Below are 21,707 nucleotides of genomic sequence, written 5' to 3'. Positions count from 1 at the left end.
TGAAACTCGGCTTTGGGTAGTTGGAAGTTAGCATAGAAATCCCTGGAATGAACCTGCTGCTTTGAGGCGGTAAAACAAAACAGGTTCATGCTCATGGTGTGCTGGTGGGAGCGGTGGCATCAGGATGGGCAGGGCTGGGTTGCAACCCAAGACCTCGCTATGACGAGGCCCGGGGGAAAGAGAGATGACAGCTGGTGCGGGAAGAGGTCCGAGCAGGGGAAGAGGAACCCCGCTCCAGTGGGATAGAGTGGGGATGTGGCAGCAGGGGCAGTGCACCTGATGGGAGCAGGTAATAGCCCAGAAGATCTTGTGGTCAAAACTCTGGAAGGTTGGGCGTCCGGGAAGCATAGTGGTCTATTCTGTTGCCAACCAACACGGGGATCGCTGGTTCGAATCCACATGTTACTTCCGGCTTAGTCGGGCGTCCCTACAGACACAACTGGCCGTGTCTGCGGTTGGGAAGCCCGATGTGGGTATGTGTCCTGGTCACTGCACTGATCGGTCGGGGCGCCTGTTTGAAGATGGAGGGGGAACTGGGGGAATGGCGTGATCCTCCCATGCGCTACGTCCCCCCTGGCGAAACTCCTCACTGTCACGTGGAAAGAAGCAGCTGGCGACTCCACATGTATCAGAGGAGGCATGTGGTAGTCTGCAGCCCTCCCCCCCGGATCGGCAGAGGGGGTGGAGCAGCGACTGGGACAGCTTGGAAAATAGGGTAACTGGCCAAGTACAATTGGGGAGAAATAGGAGGGGAAAAAACCCCTAAAACTCTGGAAGGCTGAGCCTCTCCGGATCAAGTTCCTGATCCAATCAGTCTACGATGTCCTCCCCAGCCCATCCAACTTCTTCTGCTGGGGTCTGGCAGAGACTCTAGCATGCCCACTGTGCCAGAGAAGAGGATCCCTGCAGCATATCCTAAGCTGTGGCCCAAAAGCCAGGGAAGGCAGGTGCTACCACTGGTGCCACGACCAGGTGCTGAGGGTCATAGCAGACTTCATCAGTACACGGATCTCTCAGAGCAGGCAACAACAACCAGCGAAACAGTCCACTGCCTTTGTCAAGGCCGGGGAGAGATCACAGCTGCTCCCAAGTCTAGCAGGGGGGCTCCTTGCAACAGCATGGGACCGGCTGCTGAAGGTCCACCTTGGGAAACAGCTCTAATTCCCAAACACCATCGCAGAGTCCACACTCAGGCCAGACATGGTCCTGGTGTTGGAAACAACAACACAAGTGGTCCTGCTAGAGTCGACTGTTCCCTGGGAAGACCGGGTAGAGGAGGCCTTCGAGAGGAAGAGGGCCAAATATGAGGGGCTGGTAGGCAAATCCCAAAGCATGAGACCGAGGACCCGACGCGACCCTATTGAGGTCAGGTGCAGAGGCTTTGTGGGACAATCTTTCTTCAGGGCAGTCAAGTTTCTGGGAATCGTGGCACTGCACAGCAGGCGAGCGATCAAGGAAATCACAGATGCCTCAGAGAAAGCATCAAGATGGGTGTGGATCAAGCGAGGTGATTCGTGGACCACACAAGCTGCATCCAGGGTGTGTATTAAAACCCATTCAGTAATGCTTTTCTGAATGCGCCAAGACTCTTAAAGCGGCAATCTGTGACTTTTTGTGTTTAACAAGTGTTTATTATATCCATTTGAAGGGTGGATGGTGATGCGGTGGTGTTGTTGTTGAACAGACAGTCAGTTTTCCAGTAGGACAGTGTTGTGATTATAGTGGATGTAAATTTTTTTTCAAACTACACCTAACAATTGATTCCATCAATAATACAATTTTAATTGTTCACCCAGGGAAGGCCACTCATCCATCCATCCATCCATCCTACCTACCTGTGATTCTGGCGGTGAAGGGGCTCCCGGCGATGTGCTTGTCATTGTATCTGACCAGGATGTTGTAATCCCCGGGCAGAATGGGCAGGTAGGTCACCGTACAGGTGCCATCCTTGTTGTCCAGACAGCTGATCTCTGCTTTAGATGGACCCTCGATAGCCAGGTCAAGACCGCCTGGGGACAGACAGACAGACAGACACAGGGTGTCAGACAGAACAATGGGTTAACAGACAGACAGAAATTCCTATTTCCATCAGTGGATCATCTGTTGAAATTGTGGACCGTCTTAGATTTCTCGGTTTACACATCCCAGACACCCTCACGTGATCTCGACACCAGTTGCATCCTGAAGAGGGCACAACAGAGGCTGTATTTTCCGAGGCGTCTCAAGAGTTTTGGTGCGAGTTCCAAACCTCTTATGAGCTTTATCTCAGTACCATGGACAGTGTCTTAAAAGGCTGCATCACAGCGGGGTTTGGCAACCTGACTGCTCAGGACTGCAGACTGCTGCAAAGGACAGTAAAGACAGCAGCAAAGGGGGTCCGGGTAGCGTAGCGGTCTATTCCGTTGACTACCAGTACAGGGATCGCTGGTTCGAATCCCCGTTTTGCCTCCGGCTTGGTTGGGCGTTCCTACAGACACAACTGGAAACCCACACAGACACAGGGAGAACATGCAAACTCCACACAGAGGACGACCTGGGACAACCCACCAAGGCTGGACTACCCCGGGGCTCGAACCCAGGACCTTCCTGCTGTGAGGCGACCGCGCTAACCACTGCGCCACCAATGGTTCGTATGAAATAATAGCTCCATTAAACACACAACAACACGTACCCTCGGCGGCGTCTTCAGTGAGGATGGTGAAGGTGGCGATCTTGTTGGCCACACCATAGACCAGTCCAGGACCATAGGCCGTCACATTGGGAGTTCCTGCCTGGTTTACATAGAACTGGAGAGGAGACTCTGTAGGAGGGAGACACACACACACACAAACACACACACACACACACAGTGTTAACATATTTAACCCACAAAACGCCACTCCATAATGGAGTAGGTCACCGTTTGAGAAAACATGACATTACTGACAGTAAAACTGAGCCACATGATGAAATATTACGGACAGACTTCCCAAACTGAAGGATATTAAACTCTTACGAGAACAGATCTTCTAGCTTGAAGATGCTGAACCACACATTTCACTTGTTTGCCCTCCACAACAGGGAAGTTAATGTTACTTCTGCTATATAACTCGTAGAAGTCGGTGTATCTAAATCATCCTTTGTAGCTTAGATGCAATTTTAATTTAACTGACTAGACGTCAGGAATATGAATGACTTGTGTTCAGAGGTCATGACCTCTACCGCCGGCACACTGTCCCTCCGTTCAGACTATCACACAACCAATTACTGTACGCCTTCAGAAATGGCCACCCCTGAAACAGAAGCCTGACAAATACGGCTCCTTTATCTGTGTGGCAGGAAGGGATGTGGGAAGGTCTCACGGCGCTCTCTTCAGGACTCGGAGACTCGTTCATGTACCCAACCCAAAGGCCAACATTTTTTTCTTTACCCCCCCCCCCTTTCTCTCCCCAATTGTATCCAGCCAATTACCCCACTCTTCCGAGCCGCCCCGGTCTCTGCTCCACCCCCTCTGCTGATCCGGGGAGGGCTGCAGACTACCACCTGCCTCCTCCCATACATGTGGAGTCGCCAGTCGCTTCTTTTCACCTGACAGTGAGGAGTTTCACCAGGGGGACGTAGCACGTGGGAGGATCAGGCTACCCCCCCCCCCCCAGTCCCCTCTCCCCTCTGACCAGGCGCCCCAACTGACCAGAGGAAGCGCTAGTGGAGCGACTAGGACACACACCCACATCCGGCTTCCCACCCGCAGACCTGGCCAGCGGTGTCTGTAGGGACGCCCGGCCAAACCAGAGGCAACACATGGATTCGAACTGGCGAGCCCCACGTTGGTAGGCAACGGAAAATTCTTCTAAAAGTAGATTTTCCATTTTTCTGTGGTATATTCTATCATAGGTGGTTGCCCCACACCCCCCCCCCACCCACCCACCCACACCCACACGCAGTATCAAAAGCAGGACGTGGCACAAAGACATAAATGTGTGAACACGGAAGTACACACCCGTGCACACCCCACTTGTGTAAACACACACGCACACACAGGATCAAACAATAGACAAAGGTCCTATTCATCCCAACAGAGACAAATCACTTAGCCTGGATCACATTCACCCACACGGCAGCAGCACAGATTCTCAGGGTGTGATGTCACCGCGAGCTGGTTTTAATGGTTTTCTGCTGCCTGGGCTAACTGGAGCACAATATCTCACTCTTACATGTCCCACATCTTGTCAGCTAAACACACACACACACACACACACACACACACACACACCTCTAGACCATAAACATGGCTGGTGTTTGCCCAGCTGTGTTCATTTGAAAGCAAAATTCCAGTCTAAACACACACAAGTACACATTCAGTACACAACCACACACACACACCCACCCATCATAAGCACATATGGTGTATGGCCACCTGTGTTCATGCTCAAACAACCCCCAATCCACCCACCTCCCCCCCCCACACACACACACACACCTCTTCTTGCTACGTGTATGATGTCAACAGCCAAACATGCTGACAGCAGATTCATCACTTTTTAAAAGGAGAAAGAGGGGCGAAGGAAGTGAGGAGAAACGGGAACAGATTTTTGAGAGAGGAGTTAGGAGAGGAGGCGAGACACGCGGTTCAGAGAAGTGTTTCCAATTTGTCCATGAATTTAGGAGACTCGATGAGAGACATTTTACGGTTTTAAGACCCCCGTGGTCGAGCTGCCACAGCATCGGGCAGACCAAGTAGTCTTCACCTTTAACCCGCAAACACCAACCAGGATGTTCACTCATATATCAGGGTGTGTATGAGAGAGAGAGAGAGACAAAGTCTGTGTGTGTGTGTGTGTGTGTCTGTGTGTGCGTCTGCTGACCGTGGATGTCAGTGGGACGGGATATGTGGTCTACTGACCAGGGATGTGGCTGCCATTGTATTTAATGTGCATCTCGTGTAGACCGGCCTCAGTAGGGGAATACTGCACTGTGACCGTCCCATCCAGGTTATCAGTGATCAGAGGCTGGGCTGTTCTACCGGACGGCATACGGACCTCACCTGGACCGAGAGAGAGAGAGAGAGAGAGAGAGAGAGAGAGAGAGAGAGAGAGTAAATGTGGTGGGAGGAGAAGAGAGGAGCACTGGGTCACTTTATCTTGATAGGAGTCCATCTAACATGTAAAATATCCACCAATAAGTTCGTTAGTCCATCTGTTGATTAAAGTGGTCACCCATTCATCTATCCATTCCATCCATGCATTATCCAAGCCGCTTATCCCAATCGGGGGCGTGGGATGCTGGAGCCTATCCCTGCAGTCATTGGGCGGCAGGCGGGGAGACACCCTGGACAGGCCGCCAGTCCAGCTCAGGGCCAACATTCACACCTAGGGACAATGTAGTACGGCCGATTCCCCTGACCTCATGTCTTAGGACGGTGGGAGGGAACAGGAGCACCCGCAGGAAACCCACGCGGACACGGGGGAGAACATGCAAACTCCACACAGAGGACGACCCGGGACGACCCCCAAGGTTGGACTACCCTGAGGTTCGAACCCAGGATCTTCCTGCTGTGAGGCGATCGTGGTAACCACTCCGCCACCGTGCCGTGCCATCCATCCATCCATCCGCCTGCACATTTCTCCATCAAACCGTTCGCCCGTCTGTCGGTCTAGATATCTACCGGGCTACCTAGCCACCTGCACAATCACACAGTCATCTGTCTGTCACTTACCCGTGATGTCTCCCTTTCTGAGGGAGAAGGGGATGACCATGTCAAACGGTCTGAAGCCTGTTCCATTCACACTGCCGACAGGCTGGAAGCCACTATCTGCTGTCACCTGGAGAGAGAGCGAGAGAGAGAGAGAGAGAGGGAGGGAGAGAGAGAGAGAGAGAGGGAGGGAGAGAGAGAGAGAGAGGGAGAGAGAGAGAGAGCTTGTTTACACCTTCCTAAAACTCTACTTCCCAGTGCCCTGCATGAGAGTCATGCTGCTCTGCCAAAGCCCTGCACACACAGGGGCAATATGGGAACTGTTGTGATGACGCTGCAGGAAGAAGGGTGAAAGGGGCAAGTGGGGGAGATCAGACTCACTCAGAAAAGAGAGCGAGAAAGAGCGAGAGAGAGTGACTTAAAGCAGCCCTGGAATAAGGAGAAGGGAAACCCCAAGCACCCGCTGTCATGGCGATGGCCTCGGCGACACATTTGGCGGACATCGGTTTGTTTTAGTCTGATCTTTTCTGAGATGGACGCCGAAGAGGAATGACGACGGACGACAAGACACCGAGGAAGGGACGAGATTAAACATGTGAACCGTGGAGGATGAAGAGAGACAATCGCTGTGACAGAAGAAGGGAAGGAATCACGCCACACTCAGGATGGAGGAGGGATGGAGGGATGAGAGAGGGAAGAGCAGATTGCTAGGAGTGTGTGAGAGCTAGGACCGAGTGTGTGTCTTTGTGTGTGTGTGTGTGTGTGTGTTAGTGATGTACCCAGGGCTGGAAGCCAGCTCCAGGGGGAGGAGCCAGTTGCTGTAGAGATGTCTGCTGTTGCATCATGGGAACAACCTCATCAGTAGCCTGAAGATACAACAGCAAGGGTTAACCTCTGACTTCTCAATCGGGCATCAACAAAGGTTAACCGCCGACTTCGTCCTCTCACATGCTAACACATCATTTAGCACACACCAACTGACTCTCTCCCCCTCACACACACACACACACACACACACACACACACACACACACACATACACATACACATACACACACACACACACACACAAAACATTCAAGGGTGGAGAATTCCAGTTACCATAAAAGGCCATATTTTCCTTTGTCCGGCATTTTTTACATCATTCCCAGTGATCCACAAATGTTGGCGAAGTCATTTTCAAAAATACACGGCAGCTCCACTTTTAGAAATTCACGATTTTCTTTCGTTATTTACGCCCCCTAAATGAACTGGGCCATTTCCAGTGGGCGTTCGGAACACACAACCTGTTCATTGTTCTGATTGGCCGCCAGACTGAAAATTGATGAAGAGTTGTAAAGGGGCAGACTCATGCAAATAACAGGTCGAAGATGATTGGCCGTTTCCACTTCAGTGCATGAGCGATGTCATCACCGTGGTCAGTTCTGATTGGCTGTCAGTCCAGCAATCCCCTCCCCCCACCAAAAGCCCAAGTAGTACTTATATCGTGTTTTAGCAGCACATGCATCACATTTACATGGATTATTCTCAATGAAGACAATATCTTACCGCACATCTTAAGATATTATTGACTGTTTTCTACTAAAGATGAAGGTTTCTTTTCTTTCTTTTGTGGACCCCCCCACCACACTTTTCTCCCCAATTGTATCCAATTACCCCACTCTTCCGAACCGCCCCGGTCTCTGCTCCACCCCCTCTGCCAATCCGGGGAGGGCTGCAGACTACCACATGCCTCCTCCTATACATGTGGAGTCGCCAGCTGCTTCTTTTCACCTGACAGTGAGGAGTTTCACCAGGCAGACGTAGCACGTGGGAGGATCACGCTATTCTCCCCCCCAGTTCCCCCTCCCCCCTGAACAGGCGCCCCGACCGACCAGAGGACCAGGGCACATACCCACATCCGGCTTCCCACCCTCAGACACAGCCAATTGTGTTTGTGTAACACAGGGATTCGAACCGGCGATCCCCGTGTTGGTAGGCAACAGAATAGACTGCCGCGCCACCCGGACGCCATATATGAAGGTTTTAATGTATCAAATGTATAACTGCTTTCTCCAAAAAGATATGCCAACAACACACACACACACATCATGGCTTAGCTTGAATGAAAGACAGTCACTGTTACTGACCAGCCTGCACACGGGCTAACAGCACCTAGCATACATGGAGATGCTAACACGTAGTCCTGGTTGCATACACACACACACACACACATACACACACACACACACACCACGGTTTGAGGAGCGCAGCCGGTTCTCACCGTGACTTTGAAGGGACTGCGCGGGACGTTCTCGCCTCCGAAGCGGACGTAGATGACGTAGTTCCCGGGGGCCGGGGCGGTGTAGAAGATGTCGAAGGTGCCGTCCTCGTTTTCCAGAACCTCGGCCTCCACCTCACTGCCGTCGGGCTGCACCACCACGCAGCTCACCTTCCCCTTCCCGGCAGACTTTGCGTTCACCACCAGGCCGAGCTCCTCGCCGATGGTGACCGTGGGGCCGACGCCGGGACCTGAAAGGACGGAGGAGGGAGGAGTCAGCTTCAACCCGCCAATCATTCATTAAATAGAGGGGTTCAGCAGTTTGACAATACTAATACAGAAGCTAAGCAATTTAAAATAAACTCCATCATTCAATACTGAGACACAAATATGAGATTAGTTGATTTAATTTAACCTGCAGACTGAAAACTCAGCCAGCAGAAGAATTAAGCACATTTAAGTAGCACATTTCAACAGACCACTGTCGGGTAATCATTTCATGTAAGATATGCACGTCTTTAAATATGTTAACTAGTTGTCTAGTTGTCTACCTATACGCCACATAAGACATCAATAGACTATGTGTATGTAAGACGCACGGATGATTAGACTCGCTAGCCCTTGGCTAACGGGTCGGACCCTTGAGTCAACTGGTTAACATAGTCGCCCGTGGTGCGGCAGACCCGGGTTTGTGTCCCGGCTGTGGCGGTTCCCGGGCTGCCCCCCGTTTTCGCTACATCGGTGTCAGAAGTGGGACGGTGAGACCGCGAGGCCGTCGGAAGCGTGTGCGCCCAGAAACGTGAGGGAGTTGATATGCTGAACCCTTCCCGATGGAGGGGGGTATTCCAGGAACTGCCACAGCCGGGACACAAACCCGGGTCTCCCGTAGTCTACTAAAGGGTCCGACCCGTTAGCCAAGGGCTAGCGAGTCTATTCATCTATGCACGTTTTAGGGATATGTATTTTGTTACCAACCAGCCCTGTGCACATCAAGGGTATCTTATATGCGGCATTTAAAAAAAAAAATCACTCTCATGGCAGCGTAAAGGCTGAGACTGACCGCTGACGGTACACTTGCTGGCGTCTCCGGTGGCCGTGGCTCTGACCCGGTAGGGCGAGGCAGGGATTTCATCGCCGCCGTATTTTATCACGATGGTGTACCGGCCCACCTTATCCGGCACGTATGACACGCGGTACGTCCCGTCTCCGTTGTCATGGATACTGGTTCGCTTGGGCTTGCCGTCCAGGTCCTGAGGGGGGGAGCAGGAAGGGAGTTTGTGTTTTTTTCCTGCATGTTTCTCTGTGTGTGTGTGTGTGTGTGTGTGTGTGTTGTACTCACGGTGATGAGCACTGACAGCTGCCCCTGTCCAGCATCTTTGGCGTCAATGGTGAACTCCACAGGGAAACTCGCTGGAACGCCTGTGGTGAGACCGGGACCACTGGCCCGGACTTTACTGGCATCGTGAGTCGGCAGAACCCTGAACTTAAAGGGACTGAGAAGAGAGAAAGACCCAGAGAGAGAATAACACACCATGTCATTTTCTACGCACTCTTAAAAAACAACTATTAACACAACGACTGCCCTTAAGAAAGGCATTGAACCCCAAAATGTCAAGTATAAGACTATAGATGTACCGGGCATATCCCAGTAACTGGCCACTAGACTGGTTCTGCAGGGTAGCTCCCAGCAGAACCAGTGCTCGGGGACTCACTGAGGGTTTGTGTGTATCAGAGATGACCACTGCTGTGGTCAGAATCTATTGAATCTGAATAGTTGTGAGCAGAAACCTGCGTGGGACTTCTTGGTCTGCGTATCGGACTGCTACCGAGTACGGCCCCTCCAGAGACGGGGTGTAGGTCACTGTGTGAGTACCATCCCCATTGTCCTTAACATCCACGGGCTCAGCAAGACCTGAACACACATACACATTTAGAGAGACAAGCACAGGGACAGACACATGCGTCGCTATATGCACACACGGCATTATGCACACTTGGGAGTTGGGTCAGATGAATGATCCATTGAATGCATTAACGCTAATAACTAACCGATTATAAACTTATTAACTGATTAACATCTAAATTCCTGTTCCACATCCTTTAGGTAGCTAGCCTGGGCAAGGTAGCAATAGTTGGGTGTTGGCTGTCTCATCATATTATAGGAAACTAGCGGTAGATTTGAGACTGGGCTTTGACAGGCGGCACTGAAATGTGAAATATGTCTGCCAATCCTGCTTCTACCGCTGCCATCGCACAACTACCAAATAATAATATACCAACAACAGCTCTGTTTTTGCAAAGGAAAGTTAAGAAGTTTCCGTGTTTGAGTTAATTCACCTTTGGGACCGGTGACAGCCACGGCCAGCGGGGCCACGCCTGCCCTGCTGCAGTCGACAGTGAAGGATTGTGGGATATTAGCCCTGACCCCCGACCCAACGCCGGGACCGGACACCTTGACCTTGCTTGAGTCAACTACATCCTTCACCGGGACCTTGAATGGACTGCCTGGGAAGCCGAGAGAGGAGCGCTTTAGTCTGGAGTTGGACAAATGAATGGAGTAGCGGTGTGTGAGTCAGTGCAGCCCTCCTTCAGGAGAGAGAGAAAATACAGAACTCCGGGATTTAAAGGGAACGTTGCTGATTCCCAACCTTACTTCCATGGAGTCGTCATAGCGGCGGCATCTTGTTAATGTGCACAACACTTGTCATTGTTTGTATCGCTGCAGCACGCCGTAGCAAACTGGTCAACTTCCATCAACCACTGACGTCAGTGGATGATGGATGATCCGACTTCCCACCCACAGACATGGCCAGTTGTGTCTGTAGGGACGCCCGACCAAGCCGGAGGTAACAGGGATTCGAACCGCCGATCCCCGTGTTGGTAGGCAACGGAACAGACCGCCATGCCACCCGGACGCCCCATCAGTTTATACGTTAAGATGAAGTGGACCAAGGTGGTTTTAGTTTTAAAAGACTAGATAGCCCACCAGCACTAAATGACATGCAGCTTGTTAGGGACCATTAATATTAACCACTAGCTTATATCATGGTCATCTTCCTAACTGTATTTTCACCGCGAGTTCACTCAGCCTCTAACTTTTTAAAATTCATTATTTTGTCATAGAAGCGAATGACGCGATGTTGAGTCGTGCAGGCATTTCATCAGTTTTTTTTAAAGGTTTCCAGCAACAACATATTAACCTCCTTACCACATGTCGTTATGCATGCTCCATAGTCCAGGTAAGGAAATCACAGAAAGTTGAATCAGTTCCTCGCAATAAACGTGTCCAGATGAACCGATTCAACTCTCTGTGAGCTCTTTATCATACTTTCAGCTGGCTTACATATTCATTTTCTTTCTGGTTAAAATCATTTCAGAAAATGTTACGATAATTATGTCTACTACTACTGCTTTCAGCTGCTCCCATTAGAACAATTATAACATGTATAAAAATAATTATCAAAAAAATGATAAAATTCAAATAATTATATAAAAATTACATAAAAAAAAATTATAAATTATATATATATATATATATATATATATATATAATTATATAAATAAAATTAAAATGTTAAATTATATAAAAAACAAATAGATCTTTTATTTAATTCCTCTATTGATGTAAAAAAAACCCAACTTTACCTGACTTGGATGAGGGAAGTAAAACATGTTCTTGTTTAGTTGCTTCAACAACTCAGTGCCTTAAATCTGGATATACTCTGGGTGCACTAGGAAACCCTACCTCTTTCAACACTGTGTGTTTGGCAGAAAACCTATGACCGAAAAAAAAAAACCCAAAACCTGACACCCTGCCGTTGAGACAGACATCCACAAAGCTGAACCACAAACCACCAGTGCTAAATGAAAGCACCTTTAACAGGGTACCGGAGAAAGTCAATTAAACAAAACCACTTCCTTTTACAGCAGTCTGTCACGTCAACCGCATTGTTTAACAACAGCCAGTAACATTAACCGCTGCATTTACATCCAGCCAATGAAACACGACTGTTGATCTGAAAAGGAAGAAGGCAAAGTAAACATGATCTACTACTACTACTACTACCAGCTGCTCCCGTTAGGGGGCGCCACAGCTGATCATCCGTTTCCATCTCTTCCTGTCCTCTGCATCTTCCTCTGTCACACCAGCCACCTGCATGTCCTCCCTCACCACATCCATAAACCTCCTCTTTGGCCTTCCTCTTCTCCTCTTCCCTGGCAGCTCCATATTCAGCATCCTTCTCCCAGTATACCCAGCATCTCTCCTCCACACATGTCCACACCATCTCCATCTTGTCTCTCTTGCTTTGTCTCCAAACCCTCCAACCTGAGCTGTCCCTCTAATACTATACTCGTTCCTAATCCTGTCCTTCTTCATCACTCTCAATGAAAAGCTTATCATCTTCATCTCTGCCACCTCCAGCTCCTCCTCCTGTCTTTTCATCAGTGCCACTGTCTCCAAACCATACAACATAGCTGGTCTCACCACCATCTTGTAAACCTTCCCTTTAACTCTTGCTGGTACCCTTCTGTCACACATCACTCCTGACAATCTTCTCCACCCACTCCACCCTGCCTGCACCCTCTTCTTCACCTCTCTTCTGCACTCCCCGCTACTTTGGACAGTTGACCCCAAGTATTTAAACTCATACACCTTCGTCACCTCTACTCCTTGCATCCTCACCATTCCACTGTCCTCCCTCTCGTTCACATATATGTATTCCGTCTTGCTCCTACTGTCTTTCATTCCTCTTCTCTCCAGTGCATACCTCCACCTCTCCAGGCTCTCCTCCACCTGCACCCTACTCTCGCTACAGATCACCATGTCATCCACAAGCATCATAGTCGAAGGAGACTCCTGCCTGATCTCGTCCGTCAACCTGTCCATCACCATTGCAGGCAAAAGTGAAGGTCCGATGAGATCGTTTCTGTCTGATGCTAAACATCAAGTTTCCCTAAAATTAAGTCCACTTAAGTTTGTAAATTAACCTAAGTCTTATCCACAGACTATATAAGATAATGGAAATAGACACCGTGATGTCCCCCATTGGTTTGTGGACAACTGTTTTGAAGCCTGAAGATTGGCATTTTCCCATCGCCATCTTGGTTTTTTGAAACCAGGCGTGACCATATTTGGACAAGAGGGTGGAGCTGGGGGAGGAGTGAGGGGTGACTCTGACTGAGAAACCAAAGACATTATGCTTGCCTACATCCTTGCCTACATCCTTACTGCACTGGCTCCACCATTTGAAGTCGCAGTTCAAATTAATCGCATGCCAAGACAACAAGACCAACTCGAAATGGCAGCTCCACATCAACAATATCAGTGTGACGCAACTAAGAAATTGGCTGAAAAAACATTTTTCAACATGGAAAGACGATACACGTTTCAAGAGTCTCGTTTTGGTATATCCTGGCTGACTGCAGCTCATTTCAAATGTATCGCACGCCAAAACAGCAAGACCAACACAAATGGCTGATTCACATGAACAGTACCAGTGTAACTAAGAGATTCGCTGAGAGAAAATAATTCTTTACATGAATAGATTACCAACCAGACAAGACCAAAAAACTCACCCAAACACAAGTTCATGGCTATTTAAATGGCCACAGTGTCTTGGATAAGCATTGCGACACGGTCCTGACCCACCGGTCAGCGGCCACGCCCTTAATTAACTTTAAGCCTTAACATAATTTAAATCAGTGAGTTATAAAGTCGTCATGATCAGGGAAATTAGCTTTCGAGACCAAAACCGTTTCGAGACCACAACCGTTTCATGTACCAGGCTGTAAACATGTTTTCATCTGCTGTAAAGTTGGGCATTGTAAAATGGGGATCTATGGGGGATTGACTCGCTTTTAGAGCCAGCCTCAAGTGGCCATTAGAGGAACTACAGTATTTGGCACTTCCGCGTTGGCTTAATTTTTCAGCCTCGGAGGTTTCAGCTCTGGTTTTATCTCGAGTTCTTCTGCTGAAAGGGAAATATGATTTCTTTTTCACCGAGGAGGGGATAAGGGTCCTACTGAACACAGAGTAGGACTTTTAATTGATTTTTTTTTCCATTTCATTTTCAACTTTAATGAAAATGATTTTTCAAATTAGATTGAAAAACTCCCCAGCCAGTGAAGAACAAAATTCTCTTTTTGCCCTATGACCTCTTAGCAAGTAGGGGTCAAGGGTCAAACTCGAGACTCGTGCGATTAAACGGAGGCTCCCAGTTTTGGGGATGACTCCACACTGAATTATCGTATCATTATCTTTAAGAATCTTAATTATCTTTAATAATTATCTCATGATTGCTGTTTTGGGGTTTGTAGAGCTGTTGTGATTGCTATGGTGAAAACCACACTATACAAACTTAAGTTATACAACCGCCACTGGGCAAAGTATTAACGCCAATTGCCATTTGACTGCGATTGTCACCCACGGCGTAATTTCCATGTCACGTCAAATGGGGGCACACACAAGCAAGTAAAAGTACATTTATCCATCCATTATCCAAACCGCTTATCCTGCTCTCAGGGTGGCGGGGATGATGGAGCCCGCTCCAGCAGCCACTGGGTGGGCAGGCGGGGAGACACCTGGACAGGCCGCCAGTCCATCACAGGGCAGAAATACGTTCATTTTTAATAAAATTGAAAGGAAGTCAAGTGAGCAAAAGAGCCGGCAGATATTTTGGCGGATGACAATTACAGTCAAATGTTGCAATTCACCATTAAAAAGAAGAAGAAGAAGAAGAAGAAGAAGAAGAAGTGGTGGTGGTCAAATGTTGCAATCGTCATTTCCAGTAAGTGCACAACAGCCGTGCTCGATTTGAGACACCACCCTTTCAAAAGTCATGCAATACGCCAGTAAGTACACAGTGTACTACGTGGAGGTGTACTAACGTGTACCCGACATGAGACAGAGTGAATAACCCTCTTTTCATGTACAATTTAAGAGGCCTCATAAACTCTGCCTTTCAACAGCAGAGTCTGTCTAAACACCTGAGGTCAGTGCCATCACTCGGAACCCCCCCCCCCCCCCCGACTTTCCAACGAGGATTTACTCACCGGGAATGTGTTGTCCTCCATACGTGATGTTGACATCGTAGAGTCCGGGCGTGAAGGGTACGTACTCCACGCTGCAGCTGCCATCTTTGTTGTCTTTACAAGACATCTTGGACTCTGATGGACCCTCCACTGTAATGCCCAGACCACCGATACCGGCCCCTCTGAGAACAGACCAACGTACGGAGGAGCCGTAAATCAGGGGGGAGTAGGGGAGGGAGAGACGGCCCATCTGCACACTCTCATATTCTTATACAAGTGCACCAACGAGCACACGGCCCCTTACCCAAACCGGTGTTTTATTCACCCCCCCCCCACACACACTTCTGTTTGTGTCAGATCCATTCTTTGTGCGTTCTCTGCATCTTTGAATGCATTACTATAATTTATTAATTTTTTTGGGGATTTTTGTTTTTCTCCCAAATTGTATCCGACAATCACCCCGCTCTTCCGAGCCGTCCTGGTGTCTGCTCCACCCCCCTCTGCCGATCCGAGGAGGGCTGCAGACTACAACATGTGGAGTCGCCAGCCGCTTCTTTTCACCTGACAGTGAGGAGTTTCACCAGGGGGACGTAGTGCATGGGAGGATCACGCTATTTTCCCCAGCCCCCCCCCCCCGAACAGGCGCCTCAACTGATCAGAGGAGGCGCCAGTGCAGCGACCAGGACACACACCCACATCCGGCTTCCCACCCGCAGACACGACCAATAGTGTCTGCAGGGACGCCCGACCAAGCCGGAGGTAACACGGGGATTCGAACCAGCGATCCCGGCCTTGGTAGGCAACGGAATAGACCGCTACGCAACCCGGACGCCCCACTGCTACGTTTTAAAGCCGACGAACTACATTACTTTGGACTTTTTGCAAAGTCATGTATGGAGTTCAGTGTTCATACCGCAAATTTGCAACATAGAGGAAGTTTGATCGATCGTCAGAGAAGAAGAAACACGGAAAGACAGAATTTTTTAACCGTTAAAACATTTGACCTAGTGGGCCGACACATTAATACACACTATCTACATGGCCAGCTGTAACTAGTAGCACAACAGAGGGGAAAACAAAACCCTTTTCCCTCCCCGTCAGCTCCATGTGACGAGACACAGGACAGCACGTGGAAACAGGGCAGCAGAAGCGGCACAAAAGAAAAACAAAGCCGTTAAGACGAAGCACTCGCAGCAGGACAACACGGCGACACACACATCAGCGAGCACACAGGCCAACGCTAAACAAAACCCCACAAGAAAATAATAGCAGAAGTAAAAAAACCAAAAAACCCCAGATGCTCATTAACAAACACAAGCAGCAGTATCAGCAGGTTGACACGCCAGCTGAGTAAAGTAACCTACCTCGTGATGATGTTGAAGTGGTTGGGTTTGTCCGTCAGCGCTTGCTCCAGACCGGCGCCGGTAGCCACCACCCTGCTGGGGGCGCATCCCTCGGAGACTGAAACCCGGAACGGACTCTTGGGGACGGAAGTGTCATCGTACAACACCTGAACACTGTGGACACCTGGAGACACACCACAGATTTCACTGTTGCTATGGGAATAAATCCCTTCACGGTCCTCTGTGCTTTACCTCGGGGGCAGGGGGGATCAGGGTTTAGGGTTCAATTCCCTGTTTGCAATCACAGCATCGTAAGATGGAGACAGATGTACTCTTAGCCCCCCCCCCCCCCGGGTTAAGGGACACTCGTTCCCTCTTCACATAGATGGCCTCTTTGACTCCCCGTTCAAACCAGCATTCCTCCCTATCAAGGATGTGCACATCCTCATCCTTGAAAGAGTGGCCACTGGCCTGTAGATGGTGTAGACTGTGTAGATGGTGCAGACTGTAGATGGTGCAGACTGTGTAGATGGTGTAGACTGTGTAGATGGTGTAGACTGTGTAGATGGTGTAGACTGTGTAGATGGTGCAGACTGTGTAGATGGTGTAGACTGTGTAGATGGTGCAGACTGTGTAGATGGTGCAGACTGTGTGTAGATGGTGTAGACTGTGTAGATGGTGTAGACTGTGTAGATGGTGTAGACTGTGTAGATGGTGCAGACTGTGCAGATGGTGCAGACTGTGTAGATGGTGCAGACTGTGTAGATGGTGTAGACTGTGTAGATGGTGCAGACTGTGCAGATGGTGCAGACTGTGTAGATGGTGTAGACTGTGTAGATGGTGCAGACTGTGTAGATGGTGCAGACTGTGGAGTCCTGGCCTGACGCGTTAGCTCTCCTGTGTTGTGCCATCCTCTGTTTAGTTTCCTCGACTTACAAATTATGACAATCCTCCCGGCACTTAACAGCGTACACTATATTGCTCCGTTTGTGCCGGGGAACCAGATCCTTGGGGTGGACTGACTTCTGGCTCAGTGTGTTTTGGATTTGAAAGCAACTGTTTCAAAATTACGGGTCTCAACTGTTCCGACACTCCCTCCACATACAGAATCACCACTGGTTTAGACTTAAGACAGCTGTTGTCCTCCTCCTGTCTTGGATGAGCTGCTGCACTGTCTGGGCGTCTTCCTGGCTTTGACGAACCCCCAGTTAGGATGACCACACTTAACCAGGGCCTGTTTAATGTGGGGTTTCTCCCCCTCCCCAGCCGCTGTGTCGGTGGGGACGTTGTCAGCTCGGTGGTCCGGCGTCCTGATGACTCCTAGTTCGTGCTCCCGTGGACGATGAGAGTCAAAGTGAAGTACTGACCAGTATGTGTTGGTTTATGGTAAACTTCAACAATCAAATGTCCTCCATCACCAACTGTAATGTCACAGTGTAAGAAGACTACCCTGTCATGTTCCACTTCCTCCCTGGTGAGCTTGATGTGGGGTCCACAGAGTTCATGTGGTTGGTGAAATGTGGTACGTCCTGAGATTTAAATTTTAACCCAGGTGTCGTCCACAAATCTGAACCAATGGCTAGGTGGTGTCCCAGGACCGGACATCAGAGCCTCTTTTCCACTTCCTCCATATACAAGTTGGCCCCTGGGGGACCCATAGCACCCCCACGGCTCTGCCTATAGTACTGCCTCCTGTATGTGAAGTATGTGGACTGAAGACACAACTTCACGAGCAGACACGCTTTGGTCAGTGTTAAGGGTGGACCTATTGTTGAGGGTGGGGTCGTTTTGTAATTTCATATGGACCACCTCCACTGCTTCATCATCAACACACGTGAAGAGAGAGGTAACATCATAAGAGACCATTGTTTCATCCTCCTCCATAATGATGTCCCTCACCACAAAATTCATAGTGTTCTGAATGTGATGTTCAGTACTGCCTACCCACGGGTTAAGAATAGATGCCAGAAACTTAGAGATGTTACAGGTCACTGAGTTAACACTCACACACACACACATTCAAACCTAGGGACAATTTAGTACGGCCGAGTCACCTGACCTACAGGTCTTTGGACTGTTGGAGGAAACCGGAGCCCCCGGAGGAAACCCACACAGACACGGGGAGAACATGCAAACTCCACACAGAGGACGACCCGGGACGACCCCCCAAGGTTGGACGACCCCGGCACTCGAACCCGGGACCTTCTCGCTGTGAGGCGACCGCGCTAACCGCTGTATTGATTGTGGGGATACCTGCAGTCAGCCGAGACTGACAAAGCCATTTAGATAAGTGATGAAACGTTTCTCCCACTGAATGTGTCCATGTGAACTGACTCAACTTTCTCCAGTTTCCTTATCCGGATTATTGAGCATGCATCAACACACCCTGGTAAAAAAAAAAAAAATCAAAATTTCGACAACCTAACTGAAATCAAACCAATCTCAAAACAATCACTCAGCAATTCGTGTAACATTGTGCGTGTGTGTCTGTGCAACTTCTCGTAGATTTTGTTGATTTTTCTTCGCTTTTTGTCGTATTTCTGTGGGCAATAAAGACTTACGGACTCGCGGAGGAGTAGCTCATTAGATCTACAAGGAGATCCAAGATGAGGCTTACCCGTCTCACATGGAGTGTATTCCACGCTGTAGGTCCCGTCAGCGTTGTCTTTGACCTGACAGTCTGTCGGCGTTCCAGACGGGTTCCTGACCTCCGCCTTGACGTGGTCTCCTCCTCGTCGGCTCAGAGGACGGGCGTCCACCGTGAATTCTGTAGTAGCTTCTCTGAAAACTGCTGGGGGATGGAGAAAGAAGAAAGCCACTTTATTTGACACTGTAGGTTACAATGAGTGTGTTGTCTGCATTTAACCCAGACTGTTGCATGGGCGCAGTGGGCAGCTGCAGCACCCGGGGACCAACTCCAGTTCTTCTTTCCATTGCCTTGCTCAGGGGCACAGACAGGAGTATTAACCCTAACATGCATGTCCTTTTTTTTTTTTTTGGGGGGGGGGGTTCCCCTTTTTTCTTCCCAATTGCACTTGGCCAATCACCCCACTTTTCCAACCATCCCGGTCGCTGTTCCACCCCCCTCTGCAGACCTGGGGAGGGCTGCAGACTACCGCATGCCTCTTCTTTTCAACACACAGTGAGGAGCGTCACCAGGGGGAGGTAGCACGTGGGAGGATCATGCTATTCCCCCCAGTTCCCCCTCCCCCTCGAACAGGTGCCCCGACCGACCAGAGGGGGCACTAGTGCAGCGATCAGGACACACACCCACATCCGGCTTCCCACCCGCAGACACGGCCAATTGTGTCTGTAGGGATGCCCGACCAAGCCGGAGGCAACACGGGGATTCGAACCGGCGATCCCTGTGTTGGTAGGCAACGGGTAGACCGCTACGCTACGCGGAGAAGTTTGTCTCTTGAATGTGTGAAATTTAAATATGAAAATTTTGAATGTCGTGAGCAAAGGCCTTTAAACCGAATTCAAGTTTAGTTTGTGTTATACAAAGATTGTAAACATTCAGTTTTGACTACAATCTCCATCATGCCCACAATAATGACCTCGAGCAGCTCACTGTGAAGGAACTCGACGAGGAGAGAAAACAAAGGAAACTTGAGGAGACACGAGAAGACGAGAAGACATTAAGGCGAGTTGGCGGGAGGACATGAAGTCTTGAAGAACGACCCCATATGAATCCCAGTAAAACAAACCGTACCCTGTCCCTCCACGCCAGGCCCGAACACCTTGACCTTGGAGGTGTCGACAGCTGGATCCACTGTGACCTTGGCAGGGAAACCGGGCGTTGCCTTGCCGCCGTACTTGAGCAGCAGGGTGTAAACACCGGCAGTCAAGGGGACATAAGTCACAGCATACGTCCCGTCTTTGTTATCCACCACCTCCGTTCTGGCCTTCACACCTGGACAGGATTATATTGGTTCATCGTCAGCTCAAATTATAGAAGATAAATAAACCATCTGTTCAAACCCAATTCATAGAAGAAATCCATCACAGGTGCATCGGTTTTGGGAAAGTTTAGAAATTCATTTAACTATCATTCATCCGCTATTTGTACAATACAGCACAACTCATAGTGTCTATGTGCGCTATACCTGTTTTCAGACTCAGTTGTGTTCATTTTTTTGTTCATTTTTCACAATCTCTCAGGACCTAAGGTGGGCATCCAACATAGAAACAATCATCAAAAAGGCCCAGCAGAGGATGTACTTTCTCCGCCAGCTCAGGAAGTTCAACCTGCCTCAGGAACTGTTGATTCGGTTCTACACTGCAATAGTCCAGCCTGTCCTCTGCACATCCATCACTGTCTGGTTTGATTCGGCCACCGAACAGGACAGGGACAGACTAGAACAGACAGTCAGGTCTGCAGAGGAAATCACTGGTGCCAACCTGCCCTCCATTCAGGACTTACACCTCCAGAGTCAGGAAACAAGCAGGCAACATCACTGCAGACCCACCACGCCCTGGTCACAACCTGTTCTAACTCCTCCCCTCTGGTAGGCGCTACAAAGCACTGTACCCCAAGTGTTCTTTAGCCGCAGCCAGGACGCGAACCTGTCTCCCGCACCACGGGTGACAACGTTAACCAGTCGACTAAAGGGTCCGACCCGTTAGCCAAGGGCTAGCAAGTCTATTTATCCGTGCAAATTACACCGTCATGTCCATCTACCTCAGGCATGTAGTATGTACATAACCTGCTAACATCTGTTTCAGCATCTCCGGTATATTCTCTGCACCATTGCACCTTATAACCGCTTATTTCACCTGTATAAGTCAATCCTCGTGTATATATCTGAAGGCTGTTGTGTTGTAGTGTTGTTACTCTATGTTAAGTACACTGATCGGGCCACGAAACCGCAGCCAAATTCCATGCATGTGCAAACCTACATGGCCAACAAACTTGATTCTGATGATCATGCTGCAATTGTTAGGTTAACGTGCAAACAAAAGTCTATTTTGTTACTTAATCACTGGCATATTTAAGACAATCATGAACAGCTGTCCTCACTCATATTAACGGTCATTGTCTGGTTGGACTTTTTGGAGGGAAAAATTAATGCTGCGTTGAATTTTATGTCTTCGACTTCAATGAGGAAGAAGAAGAAGAAGTGAAGTTTTGTCTAACAAGCAGATATGACCGAACAGGCTAGAGAAGACCTTTACCAACAGATACTACTACTACTACTACTACTACTACTACTACTACTTCATTCGGCTGTTCCCGTTAGGGGTCGCCACAGCAGATCATCCGTTTCCATCTCTTCCTGTCCTCTGCATCTTCCTTTGTCACACCAGCCACCCACATGTCCTCCCTCACCACATCCATAAACCTCCTCTTTGGCCTTCCTCTTCTCCTCTTCCCTGGCAGCTCCACATTCAACAGATT

General features: G+C 49.3%; 1 protein-coding gene across 1 annotated transcript in view; it reads right to left on the bottom strand.

The window, feature by feature from the left end:
- LOC130107729 (filamin-B) overlaps nucleotides 1-21,707 on the bottom strand; it is a 139,288-nt gene that overhangs the window by 29,373 nt on the left and 88,208 nt on the right. Inside the window, 14 exon segments of the mRNA XM_056274456.1 lie at nucleotides 1,836-2,009; nucleotides 2,672-2,800; nucleotides 4,883-5,023; nucleotides 5,696-5,801; nucleotides 6,451-6,537; nucleotides 7,935-8,182; nucleotides 8,992-9,181; nucleotides 9,271-9,424; nucleotides 9,720-9,843; nucleotides 10,269-10,436; nucleotides 14,985-15,145; nucleotides 16,328-16,490; nucleotides 18,924-19,097; nucleotides 20,022-20,222. Coding sequence (XP_056130431.1) covers nucleotides 1,836-2,009; nucleotides 2,672-2,800; nucleotides 4,883-5,023; nucleotides 5,696-5,801; nucleotides 6,451-6,537; nucleotides 7,935-8,182; nucleotides 8,992-9,181; nucleotides 9,271-9,424; nucleotides 9,720-9,843; nucleotides 10,269-10,436; nucleotides 14,985-15,145; nucleotides 16,328-16,490; nucleotides 18,924-19,097; nucleotides 20,022-20,222 — 2,220 coding nt within the window.

This window comes from Lampris incognitus, chromosome 2 (assembly GCF_029633865.1).
Source record: "Lampris incognitus isolate fLamInc1 chromosome 2, fLamInc1.hap2, whole genome shotgun sequence".
NCBI classification, from domain to species: Eukaryota; Metazoa; Chordata; class Actinopteri; order Lampriformes; family Lampridae; genus Lampris; species Lampris incognitus.
Note: the sequence above shows the minus strand (reverse complement) of the source record. Positions and strands in the feature narration are given on the sequence as shown.